This window comes from Typha angustifolia, chromosome 8, assembly GCF_048772165.1.
Source record: "Typha angustifolia cultivar Huaian chromosome 8, ASM4877216v1, whole genome shotgun sequence".
NCBI lineage: Eukaryota > Viridiplantae > Streptophyta > Magnoliopsida > Poales > Typhaceae > Typha > Typha angustifolia.
Window position 1 is genome coordinate 9691665 of NC_133246.1, and position 23334 is coordinate 9714998.

A 23334-nucleotide genomic window follows, 5' to 3' on the forward strand; every position below is an offset into this window, starting at 1 on the left:
AAACTACCAAATATTATACCCCAGCACTATAATATAATGAAAATATTTTTCTTATGTGAGAAAAAAGTTATTGATAAATATTTTACATTCTAAACTAAAATTAGTTTTAAGACGGCATATTTTATTTAACATGTTGGACACGTGAATTATTTTTTAACGTGGATCCCATCTCAAGTGGGATTTGAGAAATTGATGCAAATCGAGTTAGATTTGATCACATCAAAGATAGATTAGGCTCTAGAATTGAGTTTAGTTTGAGTCTTAGCAAATTAAGGTTTTATTTAATTAGCTAAATTCAACTCTGCGCTGTTTTGGAAAAATATTTACAGAATATTCTACACATATCCAAATAATATCAAACTAGTTGGATAAAGTATCTAACCTCCAGATCTACAACTTTGGTATTCACGACTTCTCCATATTCGGAATCTATCTGTGGCAAAATGAAGGGTTATTCCGTTGAGATAAGGAAGATAAGTTTAGTTAAATTTGTTTTAGACTTTTTGATTTAATCTCTATAAATAAAACCTTATGGCTTGTATCTTAGGCATGCTTGGAATGAAAGCTTAATTGGCTTTTTCCCTGGCATCTCTCTCAACTAGGTCGTAGGCCTCTACATCTCCCTCCTCCCTCTTTACCAACCAGCGCCACATTTTTCATTAGCACGGTCTCGTCTAGCTTCTAATCTCCCTTTGTCGCCAATCCCCTAGTCTCATAAGGCAGACCTACTTCTCTCCCTTGGTCTCTTTATCTTAACCGTCTCTACTTCCCGTACGGTTTTTACTACAAGTGTAGGCCAATCATAGCCTTCAACCATCTATCGCATCCGCATCCGTAAACCACCACCACCATCATCTATTACTGAGCCATCACCATCAACTACTTAGCCTCCACTCTATCATCACCTCCATCCTATACCTAGGAATCTATGCCTCTACCTGCGGATCCCAAATCCCATGCAGAACCACTACAAATCAAATCAAGCCGGTTCGTAACAATTGGTATCAAAGCCAACATTCCTCGGACCATCATGGCTATCACAAGATCAAAAGCAGCAAAGCAAACAAGCAAGCAAGACATGGAGACGGACCACACGGCTCCATCAAGATCGCCATCTCGACAAAGCTCGTGAGGTCGGACAAAAGGCCCTCCTAATCTCTCGGAAACTTTAGCACTCATGGCGCAAACGTTGTTGGAGATCAAGGCCACCCTTGTTGACATGAACATTATCCTCCAGGGCGTACCCCTGAGCGTCATCAAAGACATAAAGATTGCCCCTTACCTAAAGAGGGGAACCAACGAAGACCGATCCTAGAGGCACCATGGCAACAGCAGTTCATGAGCGCCACACCAACTTACCACCCTTGCACCCGAGGGCACCTCCACAATATGATGAAAGACCACTGAATATACATCACCATAAAAAAAAACCTTGCTGCCCACACCGATAGCTACGAATCCCAAAGCAGTCGTCAGCCATCACCAATCGCCACTCGAGCCGCTAATTGAGGGCATTGAAGCTTTGAAAGATATCGAGGATTTGATACCTCGATGGCCCAATCCTATGGTCGTGGTTGCCAATCAAGTTCCTTACCAATCTAAAGGACAATCTCCTCAGCTCATAAGCAATGTGCCAAAGCCTAAACAGATCCGCCCTTGCACGAGGCCTAGACTAGACTCGAGCCTATATTGGATTGTGGGTGAGTTAAATCTTAGCCTTGGACTAATTGGATGAGCACCAATTAGCATGCTACATTGTGTTACACTTGGCCGAGTTATGGCCCCCTCCACAAGTCTTTCACTCTTGGATTCGGCTCGGATGTTGATGCTATTAGATGTAAGCTTGTTGAGGTTTTGAGGCTGGCATGAAGTTGGGACGTTTCTGGGACGTTTTGCTTTAGTTTCATTTATAGTATATTTTGGGTAGTATGTTAAGAAATCAATTTTGTTTATTACTTATGTAAAGATGTGGGAAATAAGAATCCACGTCTATTTTATTCCTTATTGTTTTAGGTAGTTTTATTTTCTATATTTGAATGTAATTCAAGAATAAAAGCAATGAGAAAAATCAAAAAAATAGTGCGGCTCTTTTGCACTAGAGAACTCTTCTTCTCTATTTCTCTAAACACATAATTATCTCTGAAATCCAACATTTGGTATCAGAGCAAAACCATGGGCGATGATGATGCAAAGGCGGCAGCAGCAGCGACTGCAGCAAGTATTGGACCAAGGATAGTAGTCAAGGGAGGAGGAGTCCTAGTTCAATACCCAATGTTAAACGACACGAACTATGGTTTGTGGGCAGTGAAGATGAAAATTTTGCTGCGTGCATTGGGAGTATGGGATGTAGTGGAGTGCGAAGGTGAAGTCGACAAGGAGAAAGATCAAGGTGCCATCGCGGCAATATCTCAAGCAATTCCTGATGCGACGATCATGGCGATCGCAGAGAAAGAAACAGCTAGAGAAGTCTGGCAGGTAATCAAGCAGATGGTAGTTGGAGAGGACCGTGTCAGAAAGGCAAGGGCACAGGTAGTAAAGAGACAATTTGATCGATTGGTGATGTCTGATTCATCAAGTTTGGTTGAATTCTCACAACTGTTAGTAAGCACAGCTGGTGAATTGCGCTCTTTAGGAGTGGATTTGAAAGAGAGTAGCGTAGTTGAAAAGCTCTTTAGTGCTGTGCCAGATAGGTTTCTGCCTATTATTAGCACTATTGAACAGTGGGGTGACTTGGCTACCATGACAGTGGCTGAAGCAATTGGTAGATTGATAGTTTTTGAAGAAGGTTTGAAGGGTCGAAAGCAACACAAAGAGGCAGAAGAAGAGAAGTTGCTTCTTACTCGTGCACAGTGGGAGGCCCTGAACTTGAAGGAGAAGACAGAAGGAGAAAACTCTGAAGGTCATGGTGGCAGTCAAGAAAGAAAGCAGAAAAAGAGGTTTGATAAATCCAAAATAAAATGTTTCAATTGTGGCATTTATGGGCATTTTGCATCTGAGTGTCGAAAGCCAAAGAAGGAAAGGGCATTTGTGGCAGAAAAGGAAGATAATGAAGAACCAGTGCTACTAATGCATGAAGTGGTTGTTGGCACAAAAGGAAAAGGTGCTGAGATTGATGTTGCATAACTGAATCTAGGTGAAGATGTGAGTCAGAAGAAGCATACTTGGTATTTAGATTCTGGAGCAAGCAATCATATGACAGGTAATCTTGCCAGGTTCTCAGATCTAGATTCAAGTACATGTGGTGCAGTGAAGTTAGGGGATGGACATTTGCTACACATTGGAGGAAAGGGGACAGTGTTGATTAAAGGAAGAAGTGGTGAACATAAGGCACTAACTGATGTGTATTACATTCCCAAATTGTCAAACAACATCATTAGCCTTGGCCAATTAGAAGAGAAAGGGTGTAAGGTTGAGATGTGGTTAGGTGAACTCATTGTTTTTGATACAGATGGCAAGTTGTTAATAAAGGTGAGAAGAACTGAAAATCGGTTGTATGTGCTAAAGTTGGAGATTGCTCAACCTGTTTGTATGTCAGCAAGTACTAATTCCAAAGCATGGAGTTGGCATGCTCGATTTGGGCATTTGAACTTTCAAGCTTTAAGAAGGATGAGACTAGAGGGATTAGTGGAAGGGCTACCTTACATTGACCATGTAGAGCAGGTCTGTGATGGTTGTCTAGTTGGCAAACAAAGAAGGGCATCATTTCCACACAAAACGCAGTTTAGAGCAAGTGAAACTCTGGAATTGGTGCATGGCGACCTCTGTGGACCAATACAGCCTTCAACACCTGCAGGCAATAGCTACTTCTTGCTCTTAGTTGATGATTTTAGCAGATTCATGTGGATAGCTTTACTGTCTAGCAAAGAAAAGGCATTCATAGCTTTTAAGGCAATAAAGGTGATAGCTGAAGTTGAACAATGTAAGAAACTGAAGGTTTTGAGAACTGATAGAGGTGGAGAATTTAAATCAGGTGAGTTTGAAGAATTTTGTACAGAAAATGGCATTAAAAGACACATGACTGCTCCCTATTCTCCTCAGCAAAATGGAGTAGTAGAGAGGAGGAATCAAACTGTTATGGATATGGCAAGAAGTATGATGAAAACAATGAAGGTGCCAGCTGAGTTTTGGCGTGAAGCTATTACAACTGCAGTATATATCCTAAACAGATCTCAAACCAAGAGTGTTGAAGGGATGACTCCTTATGAAGCATGGTACAAGCACAAGCCATCTGTGCATCATCTGAGAACTTTTGGCTGTCTTGTTCATGTTAAGGTGACAGGAGGACAGGTGAAGAAGTTGAATGATAGAAGCATTGAGATGGTGTTCTTTGGCTATGAGAAGGGTTCTAAAGCCTATAGAGTATACAATCATATTACAAGGAAGGTGGTGGTAACAAGAGATGCTGTTTTTGAGGAAGACAAATCTGGTCCTTGGTCCTTGAACAATGAACAGGTTAGTAAGGAGAATGAAGCAAGCCAAATGACATCCTTTCAATTGCAGGATGAAAGGGTCATAGTCAATGAGAGCAATGGTGGAAATTCTGAACTTGGCATGCAGCCCACTAATGAAGATGATGGAGATAACATTGTAGGCTTGGATGATAACAGAAGTCACCAGCAGACTCCTATCAGACTACGTAGTATTGCTGAAATTTATGAGGAGACTGAGCCGGTCAGTTTCTTGGGTATATGTTTGATAGGCGTAGAAGAGCCAACATGTTTTGATAAAGCTAGCAAGGAAGAGAGTTGGAGACAAGCTATGAAAGAAGAGATTGACTCAATCAACTCTAATCACACATGGAGTCTTGTGGAACCAGTGAAGGGCAAAAAGGTCATTGGGCTCAAATGGGTCTATAAGCTCAAGAAGGATTCAGAAGGCAAAATTGTGAAACACAAGGCACGTTTGGTTGCAAAGGGGTATGTGCAGCAGCAAGGTATTGATTTTGAAGAAGTTTTTGCACCTGTAGCAAGAGTTGAAACAATTAGGTTGATCATTGCTTTGGCTGTGCAAGAAGGTTGGTTACTACATCACATGGATGTCAAATCGGCATTTTTGAATGGTGGTTTGAAGGAAGAGGTTTATGTAACTCAGCCACCAGGCTTTGAGGAGAAGGGAAGTGAGAATAAGGTGTTGAAATTGCATAAGGCACTTTATGGTCTAATACAAGCTCCTCGGGCTTGGAATTCCAAGCTAGACAAAACATTGAGTTCTCTTGGCTTTGCAAGAAGCAAGGTGGAATATGCTATGTACAAGAGAAAGCAAGGTGTCAATTGTATTATTTTGGGCGTATATGTTGATGATCTCATCATCACAGGGACAAGTGAGCAAGAAATTGAAAATTTTAAGTCACAGATGAAAGAAATTTTCAGAATGAGTGATTTGGGGCTGTTGAGTTATTATCTTGGTATTGAAGTCAAACAGGAGAAGGGTGAAGTCATGTTAAGTCAAGAAGGCTTTGCACATAAGATTCTAAAGGAGTGTGGTATGTCAGATTGCAATTTGACAAAAACTCCTATGGAAACTCGGCTTAGGCTAAAGAAGAATAGTGCTTCAGAGTTAGTTGATCAAAACAGGTATAGGAGCATTGTGGGAAGTTTGAGATACTTGTTGCACACAAGACCTGATTTGGCCTATTCTGTAGGGATTGTTAGTCGCTTTATGGAGTCTCCAAGATCAGAACACATGGCAGCTATTAAGCAAATTTTGAGGTACATTAAAGGTAGTGCAAGTCTGGGTTGTGTGTATAGAAGATCTCTTGACAGTGAGTTATTTTTAACTGGTTTCTCAGACAGTGACTTGGCAGGAGATTTGGATGATAGAAAGAGTACCACTAGTGTCATGTTTTTCTTAGGAAATAATCTCATCAGTTGGTTTTCTAGAAAGCAAAAGGTTGTTGCTCTATCTTCTTGTGAAGCTGAATATGTAGCAGCTGCTTCAGGTGCTTATCAAGGTGTGTGGCTTGAGGTTCTTCGTTCTGATTTGTTGAGTCATAATTTGAAGAAGATCAAGCTCAAGGTAGACAATCAGTCAGCGATTTCTTTGAGCAAGAATCCAGTATACCATGATCGAAGCAAGCACATTGATACGAGATTTCATTATCTCAGAGAAAATGTTGAAAATGGCAGGATTGAGGTTGAACATGTGGGAACTCATGACCAATTGGCAGACATTCTGACAAAGCCTTTGGGACGAGTTAGATTCTGTGAGCTGTGTGACAAGATTGGTTTACAGGATGCAACAAGCTTAGGGAAGTGAATATTAGATGTAAGCTTGTTGAGGTTTGGAGGCTGGCATGAAGTTGGGACGTTTCTGGGACGTTTTGCTTTAGTTTCATTTATAGTATATTTTGGGTAGTATGTTAAGAAATCAATTTTGTTTATTGCTTATGTAAAGATGTGGGAAATAAGAATCCACGTCTATTTTATTCCTTATTGTTTTAAGTAGTTTTATTTTCTATATTTGAATGTAATTCAAGAATAAAAGCAATGAGAAAAATCAAAAAAAAATAGTGCGGCTCTTTTGCACTAGAAAACTCTTCTTCTCTATTTCTCTAAACACATAATTATCTCTGAAATCCAACAGATGCGAACGATTCGGCAAATAAGAAAGGTTTAGGAACCACCATGGACACCTTGAGAACAAGGTGGTTGGAAGCGTGGTGGATTGATACGAACTGAGTTTGATCGGATCACATCAAAGGGAGATTAGGCTCAATGGATTGAGTCTAATTATCTTATTTGGTTATTTGGTTTAGTTAGAGTATTAGCAGGTTAGGATTTTATTTAATTAGCTAAATCTAACTCTACGCAGTTTCAAGAAAATATTCTGATACGTTCACGCCTTGGGCTATGGAGCTTTGATACCAGTTTGATACGATCTCTCCTTTTGGGCTAAGGATCGATCTCTTCCGATTCTCAGATCTGGACTAGATATTGCACAGAACTTTGAAATAAGATCCCAAAAGATACCGCCGTTGGATCGATGTAAAAGTTTGATATGTTGTCGCCCTTGAAAAGAATTTTCCAACAAATCAAGTTTCAGGCGAATCGGAGTTGGAGATCTCGAGATATCATCCGTTTAGTGGACGAACGTCAGGATGCTCTGTTTTGGATCCGTGGATGGAGGCACGAGATCCTAGGTAATGGTGGTTGGTGGAGGACCGGCGTTAATGGGGTGGTACTGGTAAAAAGTGGTGGTGGAAGGGTTATGGTTAATGGAAGGGTTAGGGCAAGTGTTGGATAGATTAGAAGAAGGGGGAGGAGAGGGCCACCCCTAAGGGACTAGGGTGATTGGCCGGTCGAGGGAGGTTAGAAGCGGCGTCGCCGAGGATTGAGAGAACGGGAGCGAAGAAGACGAAGGAGGCAAGGCAAAACTCAATCCCAATTTCAATGATCAATAATCAATCCTGGTTGCCCTACACATCCTTTTATAGGCTAACCAACAACTCAAATTAACCCTAAAAATATAATTTTCGCCGACCGCGTTCGAACGCACGATCGAACGCGCCTCTCGGTATTTGCGAACGTGATGCAGGCGTTCACAGTGCGTTCGAACGCACCGCGTTCGTACGCACAGTGCACTCTCTTCACCCACGTTCACAACCCCGTTCACAAACCGCGTTCGAACTCACTCCATCCGCGTTCGAACGAGACTTACAGAAAACTTATTTTAATGGAGATTAAACACTAAAACATGAAATAAAAACACTCCTAAAGTGAATCCATGCTCGAGACGACGTCGGTTAAGTCCGAATCGTATCATATTCTCTAAATATTCTACACATATCCAAATAATATCAAATTAGTTGGATAAGGTCGTCAACCTCCAGATCTACAACTTTGGTATTCACGACTTCTCCAGATTCAGGATCTATCTATGGCAAAATGAAGGGTTAATCTTCCAGGTTTAGTTAAATTTGTTTTAGACTTTTTGATTTAATCTCTATAAATAGAGCCTTATGGCTTATATCTTAGGCATACTTGGAATGAAAAATTAATTAGCTTTTGTCCTATCATCTTTCTCAACTAGGTCGTAGGCCTCTACATCTCCCTCCTCCCTTTTTACCAACCAGCGCCACCTCTAATCTCCCTTTATCGCCGATCCCCCTAGTCCCATAGGGTAGGTCTACTTCTCCCCATCATAGCCTTCAACCATCTATCGCATCCGCATCTGTAAACCACTACCACCATCATCTATTGCCGAGCTACCACCATCAACTACTTGGCCTCCACTCTATCATCACCTCCATCCTATATCTAGGAATCTGTGCCTCTACCCAAAACTGCTACGAATCGAATCAAGCTAGTTCGTAACAGAAACCCACATACATAATATTCGTTTAGTTGAATGATTCTTATCTTGCATATAACGACTAACTAATAGATTTATCTCTTTAGTGACCCACTATCCACATTCATTGAACATATTTGAGTTGTTTATAGTTTTTTAATCTATTGGAGATTTTCTTATTCAATAGGAATTCCTTACATTTCCTAAGGATAAAAAGTGTTGTGATGATAAAGAGAATTGGCTCTCTCTCGCCTATAAATAAAGAGCCCATATCCCATGTTGTGACAAATTAAATAACATGTGCAAGGTACCGATCTCACCAGGACTTGTTTGAAAATTTGGAGTGTTTGAAAATCTTAAAAATAATTTAACCTAGTTGAAAAATGGTTAGGACATTTACAGAAAAAGAAAAACTTTTGCAATTTTTTTAAATTAAGTTTGAGAGAAATAAAGTGTTGGAATTCACTTTGTAGATAACATATTTTTATTAGTTAACATAAATATCTTCTTTTACTACGATTCATTAAGAAATCAATCACCATTGATTGGAAGATTATTTTGAATGAATAGTTCAATTTTCATAAAAATTAATTTCTTTCTTCATTTTTATAAAATAGGAGTAAGAATTTTAAGAAAAAACAACTAATATCCCAATTCTAAACAACCAATTTAAATAGAAGAAAGAAGAACTTATTTAGCAATTAAAAATGCATAAGTTATTTAGAATAAAAGAAGGGTTAATTACATTTTACCCACTTGTATTTATGCTAAAAATTATTTTACCTCACTTCAAAAAATCTCAAACCGGTCCATGTATTTATGACAAAAATGTGACTATTAGTTTCCATCCAAATTAACGTAGTACACCCAAAAAATTTTAAAAATTAAATGGAGTGCTGAATTCCCTCCGTTTTCAATTTTTTATGGACAAAAATACCCTCTCCTCATATATAGCTATTTCTTTCTCTTTGAAAAATATCCACATATTTTTTCTACTTTCTAGATTGTGCATATAATTTTATTAAACTTGGGTTTTTTTATAAAATTTAATAGGTATATCATATCTAGAAGCAAGACAAATATGGATTAAAAAAATAAGATAAAAAACTCATCTATTTTGCCTAATAAACACGAAAGGGAATTTTGGTCATTTCGACGCACTCTATTAACTTTGGTAGAAAAACTGTAAATTTATGGGGACTAACTTGAAACTTTTTAAAGTGCGACTGGTAAAGTGATTTTGGGCATAAGTATTAGAAGTAAAATGTATATAATTCATAAAAAAAATATGTTATCAATAAGCTTCATCCTCAATCTTAAAAAAATTAGAAATTTATTTTAATAATTAATAACACAAATTGAATAAAAATAATATGAGATTTAATACTGCTGAGTTGCAGATCAAATACTTCTGTCAAAGCAATCAAAGTCCAACTCTGAAAATAAGAGATTATGGCAAAAAAAATTATAATATGAATTTTTTTTACTTATGACGATTGAAAATTCTTTGAATAAGCTTTATTGTTGCCAATTGGAATTTAAGCTACAACTCCTCTAAGAAAAACTAAACAAAGAGTACCCAAAAAATGACATTCCTCTCTAGCTCTTAATCCTCTATTTATAGGCTTCGTGGACAAAATTTGGTAGCAAATATCTTGGTTAATAAGCTGGAAATCTACTACATTAGTCAAATAATCTGATCGACTAAAAATTGCTACTACAATAGATATATGATATCTGTTTATTGCTATTGCTAGAATTTGTTGTTGAATTGGAGCTAAAAATCTGTTATATTAGATGAAGATTTATTGCTGAAATTCTGCAATTTGATAGAGATTTAGTTGCTAAAAGTAGCTAGGTAGAAGAGGATCTAAAATCTGTGTCATTACTGAAAATTAATTGCTCGATAAAAATGAAAGAAATTTTAACCCCTTATGATTTAGAAAAGGAAGAAAGTAATTAACAAATCTTAGTTTAACTTAATGACTTGAGAGATGAGAGCTAGTTTGAGTTGATTAGTATTAACTAATTAACTTAAGTGGCTAAGCCCAAATTTGATCAATCTTAGTGATTAAATGAAATTTAATTGATGAAAAGTCTACACATAACTAAATCACATTAATTATTAGTTAAAATAAAATATTAATAGTTAATAATTTGGGCTTAAAAAATATGATGATTATGAATTTAACAGGTACTCCAAAACCTAGAGTTTTGCTAGTCCATGAGCAAAACAGAAGTTGCATCTCATGAGGGTTTGTAGTGAATTTACCTAACATGTTCATTCACTCAATTAAACAGAACAAACAAAAAGAAATACAATACTCAAATAATAAAGAAATTGAAAAGCAAACAATAAAATCACATAAAATTTGCTTCTTATTGATTATATAATATTATTTAGCAAAACTAACTTAGGAATACCGACGATTAGATCCAGTAAGATCAGCTATTCTCAAACTTTGCACTTACCTTGAAGACCACACACTAAAATAGACACAAGTAAACACTAGTAAATTTTTCACAAAGCGGGCATAGCTAGGGTCAAACAATCTCAAAAATATAGGCAAGGTATTTAAATATATTCCCATTTAGCATTTCATGTACACTCCAACCTCATTGAAACTATTCATTATCTGAAATTATAATAGAAAAGCATGTTGCAATTAACACAAGATAAATCCAGATTTAAATCACATTGGAATACCAAGGTATAAATGTATAATATGATTTATTACGACCTTAATTTTCTCATTAACTTAAGTCGAAATTTTATTATTGAGCAATGCTAGTGTTATTTTGATTCCTAGATGGTCCTTGTAGCGAGAACTTCACCAATGGATTAGCCACTAAATGACGAGGTCGGGATTCACACCTCGAACCAAAAATATGATATACAACTAGCAGTTATAAATTAGAGATAGTAACTCTACCTTTTGACTCAAACACTTCCCGACTGGCTATGTGAAGGCTCAATTATTCAACAGAGAAACTATTATTGTAAACTAATATAACCTTTTGTATTTCAATCAACTTGATATATTTACCAATTGCATATTTTATATTCAAACCTACATGTGATTTGAAAATTTCTTCTGAATAATTAGCATGAACTCTGTGATTGTAAATCAAGAATAATAAGAATACAAAGATTCTACACTGATCCTCACATTTATTTTAGAAACATAATAGTAATAATACTACATTCTAAAGATTACATCACTAAAACACTTCCCATTGTGTTTTTTTTTTCAAATAAGTGTCTAAATGTCGAATGAAGAAAACAAAATTTATGCCTCACTTAATCAAAACATCACTTCGTAATTGATCCTTCCCTTCTACCCAACTTGACTTTGCTAAATACCACTACATATTCTAAGGATCAAAAACACATAAAAAATGGTGAAAACATAACTATAAGTAACTAAAAAGAAATGACCCAAAAAATTAAAAAGAAAAAATTTCACCCCTTAATCTAAATTCTATATTATCCTCAAATTAAGAAAATAAAGCACAAGGAAAAGGGTAGAATTTACCTAAGAAAGATAATCTATAATACAAGGTTCCTCCAGTTAAATGCTTTACACATTAAAACAAAAAAATAAAAATCTATTAACGATGTACAAAACCAATCTCTAGCAGATATAGAGATCAACCTTGATAATTAGGATTTTCTAGAATTGCTTCTTCTAATTTTAGGTTGTGCAATTTTAAAAATAGTTTAAGCCTTCGACCATTCATCTTAAATTCTTCAGCAATTTTAGGGCTTTTAATCTTGACAGCCCCATAAGGATAGATATTGTGTACAGTAAAAGGGCTTATCTGCTTACTTCTCAATTTTCTAGGAAAAGAAATGTAAATGCGAATAATAAACTAGGACTTTTCGACCATGACTATATAATTTTTTCAAAATGTGTTTATCATGATATTATTTTATTCTATCCTGATAGCTTTTAGCACAATCATAAGCATCATTTTTAATTTCCTCTAACTCATTCAAATGCAATTTTCTATGAGCACCAATCTTATCAAGAATAAAATTGAGTTGCTTTATAGCCTAATAAACTCAATGTTCTAACTCTAAGAAAATGACAAGCCTTACCAACAATTTGATATGCAGACATCCCAATAGGAGTTTTAAATGCAGTCTAATATGCCCACAATGCATCACCAACTCTTAAGGACCAATCTTTCCTAGTGGGATTAACTGACTTCTTCAAAATTCTTTTACTCTCTCTGTTCGATATCTCAACTTGGCCGCTAGTTTGGGGTTGATAGAGAGTGAAATTGTATGCAAGACAATATTTAATCAAAAGTCTTTTAAAAACTTGATTGCAAAAATACTCCCCTCCATCGCTTATAATGGCACGCAACGTACCAAAGCGAGTCAAAATATTGTCTTTTAAAAACTTGATTACAACTTTGTGATTATTTGTTTTACAAGCTATATCTTTACCTCATTTTAAAACATAGTCTATAGCAACAAGAATATACTCATAATCAAAAGAATTTAAAAATGATCCCATGAAATCTATACCCTAGACATTAAAAATTTCAACAATTAAAATCAAATTAACTAGTATTATATTCTTCTTTGAAATATTTCCTAGTTTTTGTAACACCACCTCCCGGCATAGGCACATGCACGCCCACGCGCCCACACGGCATGTGCGGCTCACGCAATAGAACGGACAGGGCCCTGCATGCACAGATACACTCCTCTACACATACAATCATGACATCATCCAATACTACCTGCTAACATATCCATGCTCACATAATTCAACACCAAATAAATCGTACTATCAACCAAATAAACATTTAACATATGAATATCCAAGTCCATAATAATATACACTAGACCACTATATAATCTAGTAGGACCCACACAGGCCATGATAAATCATCAAGATACAACTAAACAACTAATACACGAAGTACACTATAATCTGACATGTATTATACAAATTATTGTCTGCCACAATAAAGTACAAATTTAACAAACAAAGATACAATTCAATTTCAATTTAAATTATCATCTATATCATCTCGCACCTATAGCTCGCCTTATCAATCTAAAATATCTTTTCGGGATATCTCAAGTCGCTATCACGTACCACATAACTAAGAAAGATAGAAAAGAAATACAGAGAGTCATGAGCAAAAAGCTCAGTGAATAAACTTTACCCAAATCAGTGATGTCAAACAGAGAGTAAATTATGTACTGGATAATATGAATCAGAAAGAGCATCATGTCATCAATGAGTATATGAATGCATCCTCAATACAATATAAATGAAAAGTAGATAACATGTCATAACCGATAAAAGTATATAATCCTCGACAATGAATAAACAGATCACCATGTCATACTATCATCATAATTCTCTATCAAATATGACACATGATGCATGCCGACCATGACCATGCTATTATGCCAAATGCAATTATATATTATATATATTGACCACTCGATAATCAGATAATCAAATGATAATAAAATCAAATGTATTTCTCAACATTTCAATCATCAATGTCAACTCTATATGTCATCATCATACTAGACAACTATGCACAATCAACATCCGATACCCAATCTCAACATCATGTCCGAAGGCTCAAAGCATACTCCACGACCCACAAAGAGTATTTCAAATATAACCATACCTCGCCACCCGCTAAGGTATCAACATTCATCAAGACCGGGCACCCTCCTAGCTGATAGAAATCTCGCGAGGATAACTCGCCACATATGCCTCGGCAAACGGCATGTATCCGAATGTCTGCTGCACACACAAACTAACGACCTCGGACGTAAGGCCAACAGGATCGCGACTATGTCGAGCGATCAATCATCTATAGGAATGCCCTAACCCTCGCGCCCACTCGGATATCCTCACGCTTTCTATCAACTGTCATATTAATCATATTTTATGCTTTCTTTTTAAATGACAAATCATATGCATATATTTAGTTCTACAATAGATTATGCAACTCAGGAATTTATGTGATAAAGAAGCTAAGAGAAAAATGATGTAATGTAGACTCCAACCATATATCTAACATGCTAGATATTATCTCAGTATAAAATCATAACAGTATAATCATCTCCAATTATCTCTATATATCACTAATGTATTCATATCTCAGATCAACCTAATCAAATGCATGATAAAATATGCTTGATTGAAATCATCTCTAGATAAGGTCATATAATCATGCTAGAGACCAAAACATGCATATACATAATATATAATATAACCTAATTTGAGAAAGACGTCTAGGGGATAAGACTACTCACACTGATCAGAAGACTGAACACACGTATTACTCACGTCTACCAATCAACAATCACACATCACTAGCAAGGTCCACGAGGTCTCAAATAAAGAGGTTCGGGATCTGAAAATATTTAAGTGGCATAAAGTTAGTTGTTTATCTAATTAAAATTAATTCAAGTAAAATATAAAGGTTTATTAGGTTTAGAATCACTTCTTTTTATTTTTTTATTACATAACTAGATCTATATTATAGATATGATTCAAATACTATAATTATACTATTATCGTAAAATGCTAATTATAGTATAAGGAGAAGAGGTATGTTTCCTTTTATATAAGAATATTTCTAAATATATAATTATAAAATAAAATAAAAGGCTAAATAACTATAAGTATAGACAAGGTCTAATTATAATTAATTTTGATTAATTAGGGATTATGCAGTCTTTACTCGATAAAATAATAAATAAATAACTAAATAAGCCTAGTATTTTATTTGTTGCAGAATAATAATATATAATAAATTAATAGAATTACTTAAAATGTATCTCGTAAGAGTATTAGAATATAAATCTAATAATTATAATTTACAAATCTATTTATTAATCTAATAGACATATAAGTAAATAAATAAATATAAGTATTACCTATATTTATGTGTAATAGTTTATAACCTAATTAATCATTAATTAATTATAATTAATAACTGTACCTTGACAATTAAAATATTGTTCAACTTGAAACACCCAATCCGTTGGATCACCGCCTTAGAATTTTGAAAAGTCCAAGCATGTAGTTCTCCCCCGAATAACGTTGTCGAGTTTGCGAAAGATCCTTGGTTCAGGTCTAAACCTTTGTGCATGTTGATCACCCTCTCTAAATCTTCGAGCACGTCCATCACCATCTCCATAGGGATCAACCTCATCCTCATAGTGCCAATCCTCCTCATCGATGAAGCGCACCGGTGCCGCATGCCTCTCGGGTTCCACTACCGCCGGTCTTAGGTTTTGTAACGGAGGTGGGGGATAATGCAAAGGCATAGGTAAAAGGGGATCATTGACACTCATATGACGCACCTGAACCTGTGGGGTATCGTTTCGATGAGGTCCCACCGTTGGTCCTTCTTGAAACTATGATCGTCATCAAGGAGATGACGAACCCAATCAGTTCACGACATATTCCTTAAATTCATTGTGATCCTTTTGCATATTGTCAACTCTATGCAATAATGCTTAGAATATGCCCCTAAGTTCATCCATATTCGCACCCATGGATGTTAGTTGACTCAGTTCTACCACGGTCGCTCCAAAAGAATCGCCTCACGATTAGGGTCATCATGGATTGAGTCTTCCCTTATCGGTGTGTTCTCCATAGGTTTCCTTGTTGAAGTCATCTTCCTTATTTCAACCATTAATGGAGGTTTGAGGTTCACCTGCTTTGATACCAATAATAAGCTCTGATACAACTTTGATGAGTACTATAATAGATCAGGCAACTCATTAATTTAGATAGTAAATAAGCCAAGAAAAAAATAATACAATGTAGTCTCCAACTATGTATCTAACATATGCATACTTCTGCTAGTCTATCACATGCACACTCATGATAGATATCATCTTGACATAAAACTATAATAGTATAGTCATCTCTAATCATCTCTATATATCACCAATATACTCATATTCCAAATCAGCCTAATTAAATACATGATAAAATATGCTCGACTGAAATCATCTCTAAATAAAGTCATATAATTATGCTAGAGGCCAAAATATGCATATATGTAATTATATAATATATCCTAATTTGATAAAGGAATCTAAGGGATAAGATTACTCACTTCATATCAGAAGACACAAACCACGTATTCCTCACATCCGTCAATCAACCGAGTGACAACTCATCGCAAAGAAGGTTCACGGGGTCTCAAATAAGGGGATTCTAGGTCTGAAAATGTTTAAGTCATATTGGTTAGTCGTTTATCCAATTAAAATTAGTTCAAATAAAATATAAAGGTTTATTAGATTTAGAATCGCTTCTTTTATTTTGTACATAACCAGATCCACATTACAGGTACAATTTAAATACTATAACATATTATTATCATAAAATGCTAGTTATAACATAGGGAGAAAGGTTTGTTTCTTTTATTTAAAATATTCTAAATATATAATTATAAAGTAAAAGCTAAATAATTATAAATAAGATATAAGTATAGACAAGTTCTATTTTATAATAAATTTTATAATTCTTACTCTATCTTGATTAATCAGAAATTATACAGTATTTACTTAATTATGCAAAATAATAAATTAATTAATAAGACTAGTATCTTATTCTACACAAAATAGTATACAGAAATTGTTAAAATTACTTAAAATGCATATACTATGAATATTGCTACATAAATCTAATATAAATAAATAAATAAATATAAGTATTATCTATATTTATGCATAATAGTTTATAACCTAATTAATCATTAATTAGAGTAATTATAATTAATAATCATCATGTTAAGGAATATATATTATTATGAAAATAATTAATATCTAAATAATTTATCTGCATTAATTAAGAAAGCAATACGTAACTAAATAAATAAATAAACATAAAATAAAATAAATAATAAAAGCAATGCCACCAGTGCTCAGCATGCACAATAGTAGTGCTGGGCCGAGCCCAGCACTGTTGCAGAAACAGAAGAAGAAGCTAAGTAAGGAGAAAAAGAAGAAGAAGAAGAAGAAGAAGAAGAGAGAGAGGAGGGGCCTGGGCCAGCAAGGAGGGGGCTCGGCCGTTGCTGGCCAGTCAGTGGCCGGCCTCTTGCCGGCGACTCGATGACGGTGAACCCGAGAGAGGAAAAGAAGCTCACCTTGGCCACCGTAGCGACGGCGACAACAGTAGTGGTTTGGCGGCAGTAACAGTGAGAAAGAGAGAGAGAAAGAGAGAGAGAGAGACCAAAAGAGAGAGAGAGAGGGAAGAGAAGAAAAATAGAGAGAGACGTAGTGAGGGGCTTTTGGCGGTGGCTGCGAGCCCCGCAGCACCCAACTGGTCTGGCCGGGTTGGTTGACCTGGCGGCTAGGTGCACGTGGTGCGCCCAAAGCTAGCCACCGCAGGTGAGAAAAGTTCTCACCTTTTGGGCTTAGCTTGGGCACGAGTGTGGCCAGTCGCATCATGCCCAAAAAGGTTTTTTTTTTTAAAGATAGGTTGTTACAATTATATTCTAGTAAATTTTCATCGATCACGTTTGAACGCGCCCAATCGTATTCGAACGCACAAAAGATGTTCTCTGTCTGAAACACCTAAACCTCCAAATATACGTGTAAACCGCATGGGTAAATCCCCCCACGCGGTGCATCACATGACCTATCAGTACAAGGATTTCATAAAGCACACAACAACACAAATTCACCATAAATAATGTAACGCCCCCGCCCGGCACGGGCACATGCACGCGCGGCGCACGCGACAGGTCGGGCGGGGCCCGTCACGCACAGATACACTCCTGTGCACATACAATCATGACATCATCAAATAACACCTGCTAACATATCCATGATCACATAATCCATCACCAAATAAATCATACTCTTAACCAAATAAACCTGTTAACATATGAATATCAAAATACACAATAATACACACTAGACCGCTACATAATCTGGCAGGACCCACACAGGCCACAACAAACCATCAAGATACAACTAAACAACTGATACAAGAGTACACTATGATTCGACATGTATTATACAAATCATCGTCTAATACAAAAGAGTACAAATATCAAATACTGGTACAACTCAATTTCTATATAAACTATCATCTATGCCATCTCGCATCTATAGCTCACCTCATCATCACTCTAAAATATCTTCTCAAGTCGCTATCACGTACCACATATCTGAGGGGGTTAGAAAAGAAATAAAGAGAGTCATGAGCAAAAGGTTCAGTGAATAGACCTTACCCCGAATTAGTGATGCCAAACAGAGAGTAAATCATGTACTGGATAATATGAATCAGAAAGAGTATCATGTCATGAATAAGTATATGAATGTATCCTCAATAATATATAAATGAAAAGTAGATAATACGTCATAACTGATAAAAGTATATAATCCTCGACCATGAGTAAACAAATCTCCATGTCATCTATCATCATAACTCTCTCTCAAATATGACACATGATGCATGCCGATCATGACTATGCTATGATATCAAATGCAACCATATATAATGCATATTGACCACTCGATAATCAGGTAACCGAATGATAATGAAATCATATGCATTTCTCAACATCACGATCATCACCGACATCTCGGTATAATATCATCATACTAGACCACTGTGCACAGTCAACACCCGGTACCCGGTCTCAACATCATGCCCGAAGGCTCAGAGCATACTCTGCCATCCGCAAGGAGTATCTCAAATATAACCATACCCTGCCATCAGCTAGGGTATCAACATCCATCCAAACCGGACACCCTTCTAGCTGATAGAAATCTCGTGAGGATAACTCGCCACATATGCCCTGGCGAACGGCATGTGTCCGAATGTCTGCTGCGCACACAGACTAACGACCTCGGACGTAAGGCCAATAGGATCGCGACCATGTCGAGCGATCAATCATCCACCAAGCGCGTCCTAACCCTCGCGCCCACTCGGGTATCCTCATGCTTTCTATCAACTATCCTATCAATCACATTTCATGCTTTCCTTTTTAAATGACAAATCATATGCATATATCCAGTACAATAACAAGTCAATGCATAACCGGAATTTAGGTGGAATAGGAATCAAGAGCAAAATGATGTAATGCAAACTCCAACCATGTATCTAACACATGCATACTCATGCTAATCTACCACATGCATACTCATGATAGAAATCATCCCGACATAAAATCATAACAGCATAATCATCTCCAATCATCTCTATATATCACCAATGTACTCATATCCCAGATCAGTCTAATCAAATGCATGATAAAATATGCTTGACTGAAATCATCTCTATATAAAGTCATATAATCATGCTGGAAGCCAAAATTATGCATGTACATAATATGTAATATATCCTAATTTGAGAAAGGGATCTAGGGGATAAGACTACTCACCGTCTAATCAGAAGATACAAACCACGCATCTCTCACGTCCGTCAGGTAACCGAGTGACACTCATCGCTAGCAAGGTCCACGGGGTCTCAAATAAGGGGTTCGGGATCGTCTGAAAATGTTTAAGTAACATAAAGTTAGTTGTTTATCCCATTATAATCCGTTCGAGTAAAATATGATGATTTATTAGATTTTAGAATTTCTACTTATTTTTATAATTGGCTAGATTTTTATTATAAATAAAATATAAATATAGATAAAAACCTAATTATAATTAAATTATATCTTGATTAATTAGGGACTATGTAGCCATTATCTTCTTTGTTACAAAAAAATAATGTATAATAAATTAATAGAATTACTTAAAAAATGTATATCATAAGAATATTAGAATATAAATCTAATAATTATAATTTACAAATTTATCTATTAATCTAATATACATATAAGTAAGTAAATAAATAAATATAAGTATTACCTATATTTATGCCTAATTAATCATTAATTATAAAAATTATCATTAATAAAATTACATTGAAGGATATATAATATTATTAAAATAGTTAATGTCTAAATAATCTATTTGCATTAATTAAGAAGCAAAATACTTAAATAAATAACATAAATAAACTAATTAATTAATAATTTAATTACAACTGCCATCAGTGCTGGGCCGAGCCCAACACTGTGCAGAAAGAGAAAAGAGGAGCTGAGGAAGAAGGAGAAAAAGAAAGAAAGAAAGAAAGAAAGAAAGAAAGAAGAAAGAAGAAGAAGAAGAAGAAGAAGAGAAGAGGAAGAGAAGAAAGAGAGGAGGTGAGGGAGGAGGTTGCGGACCCGGGCCGGCGGGGAGGGCACCGGTCGCTGCTGGCCAGCCAGCGGCCGGCCTCTCGCCGGTGGCTCGGCTCCGACGAGCCCACCCTCGGGCAAGAAAGAGAGAGAGAGAGAGAGAGAGAGAGAGAGAGAGAGAGAGAGAGAGGGAGAGAGGAGCTCACCGGCGCTCGAGGAGGTGGCGACGGCGACGACCGGCCTCGGCGAGAGAGAGAGAGAGATAGAGAGAGAGCATCCAGAGAGAGAGAGAGAGAGAGATTTAAAGAGAGAGAGGGAAGGCGGTGGAGGAGGAGTAGTGGCGGCGCCGGGGCCCGCCGGGGCCCACCGCGGCCAGCTGGCCGCAGCCAGTTGGCTGCGGCAGCGGCCGCAGGCGCGTGGCGCCCCACCAAGCTGCATGAGCAGCTGGCATGGGCACGAGGCCGGCCATAGTGTGGCCGGTCGCGTCGTGCCCATGATTTTTTTTTTTTTTTGGGGATTGGGTTGTTACAAATAAACTCAACCATAAGAGTCTGGATACAAGTTTCATAGGTCACAACAAGCCTTCTAAATATACATCCAAAATACAATGCTAAAGTCCAAAATATATCATCAATCATAACGCCTTTGCAGGGGCTTAATACAACTAATAAACATACTAAAACAAAAAGGCAGCTACTCTTCGTTACCCGCACCTACATCCCCTAGCTCTGAAATAATGCCACCAAGAGGTGGTGAGCTTACAGCTCAGCGAGTAGAATCCATACCATCTAAAATAATGAAATTGCATATCTATATACATTGTATGCTTATATTTGTTAGTAATAACAATATGCTTGTTGAGATGACTTAACATGAGTTACTAAATCAATATAATCGATAAAGATTACCAGTCACTATCCTGGAACATGCTAGTTCCTAATGTATCAAGATAAGTCCACACAGATATAAAGCTTGATACAATCTCTTATTCGTACACATCTCAATCATAGTGTTTACATGCTATGTATAGCAATAAAAGAGCAGTTTAGTCATTTCATGCCTATCAAAGCATTAATCATACTCGGATCAAAACCAATCACTAGAATATTAGCAGTTACAAGACTGACTCACAAAACAACCCGTCGATCCAAACGACTTGTTCCTCTCAGTCTTGCTCGCTAGAACCCACGATTCATTGCTTCTCGTGATTGAAGTCCAACCTCAATATTTATGGATGAGAAAGACCTTATTAGTTGAAGAACCGATATAGCCTCAAGAAGTCTACTTCAATCATGCTTCCTCAACCACCCTTTAGTTAGAGCATCACAAGACTTATATATGATCTCCAAGATAGAGCCAAATCCAAGTCTTATCCGTACTCACAAAAATCTAATAAATTAAAAACTTCATAGGTGCGTTCGAACGTAACTCGGCTGCGTTCGAACGGCCTGACTTGATCTCAAGTGCGTTCGAATGGGCCCAAGTGCGTTCGAACGCGACAGCTTGAATTCTTCAGGTTGCGTTCGAACGCGTTTGTGAACGCTGCTCTCGGTCTGTGTGAACGCAGTACCCGCATTCGAACGCGTTTATGAACGTAGCTCTCGATCTATGCGAATGCAGTACCTACGTTTGAACGCGTTTGTGAATGCAGCTCTCGGTCTGTGTGAATGCAGTACCCGTATTCGAACGCGTTTGTGAATGCAGCTCTTGGTCTATGTGAACGCATGTACCTGCATTTGAACGCGTTTGTGAACTCATCAACTTTGCTCCAATAATGAAAAAACCCCTAGACACACGTATGTATCTAACCTTTAGGCAATGATATCGTTCGTTCGCTTAAATAAAAGTCGGAGGAAATATTAAAAACGAAAGTAGAGATGAACGCTAAGATTTTAACGTGGAAAAACCCAAAATGGGAAAAAAACCACGGATCCAAACTCGGATCAAAACCAATCACTATGATAGTAGCAGTTACAAAACTGACTCACAAAACAACCCGTCGATCCAAACGACTTTGTTCCTCTCAGTCTTGATCGCTAGAACCCACGATTCACTACTTCTTGTGATTGAAGTCCAATCTCAGTAGCCCTCGAGATTGATCTTTCATCTAGATAGCCCTTAAGACGAAAGATTAAATTCTTGTAGATGAGTAGAACCTTGTTCGTTGAATAACCGATGTAGCCTCAAGAAGTCTCCTTCAATAATGCTTCTTCAACTACCCTAGAGATAGGGCATCACAATTCTTATATATGATCTCTAAGATAGAGCCAAATCCAAGTCTTATCCGTACTCACGAAAATCCAATAAATTGCAAACTTCATAGGTGCGTTCGAACGCGGCCCGGGTGCGTTCGAACGGCCTGACTTAATCTCAGGTGCGTTCGAACGGGCCCAAGTGCGTTCGAACGCGACAGCTTGAATTCTTCAGGTTGCGTTCGAACGCGTTTGTGAACACAGTACCCGCGTTCGAACGCGTTTGTGAACGCTGCTCTCAATCTGTGTGAACGCAGTACCCGCGTTCAAACGTGTTTGTGAACGCGGCTCTCTATCTGTGTGAACGCAGTACCCGCGTTCGAACGCGTTTGTGAACGCAGCTCTCTGTCTGTGTGAACGCAGTACCCGCGTTCGAACGCGTTTGTGAACGCACCGTGTTCGAACGCGTTTGTGAACGCGGTGTGAACTCAACAACTTTTCACCACTAATCTTGCAATTCTTCATACCAGAGATATTCTAGACTTGTGTAAAGCTCATATGCATGAAAAAATACACTTAGAATATTTTGTACACAATTGCCAATAAATAAAAACCTAACAATCTCTCCCTTTGGCAATTTGTGACAAAACACCTAGGTTACATGATATTA

General features: G+C 37.1%; 1 protein-coding gene across 1 annotated transcript; it reads left to right on the top strand.

Moving 5' to 3' along the window:
• The first annotated feature begins 2172 nt into the window (after positions 1-2172).
• LOC140764549 (uncharacterized) lies at positions 2173-3123 on the top strand. The gene has a single exon (XM_073103160.1). The coding sequence runs from the start codon at positions 2173-2175 to the stop codon at positions 3121-3123; it is 951 nt and encodes a 316-aa protein (XP_072959261.1).
• The last annotated feature ends 20211 nt before the right edge of the window (positions 3124-23334 follow it).

What these genes read in the sequence shown, in the direction of transcription:
- LOC140764549 (XM_073103160.1), top strand. Translation starts at nt 2,173, where the DNA reads ATGGGCGATGATGATGCAAAGGCGGCAGCAGCAGCGACTGCAGCAAGT.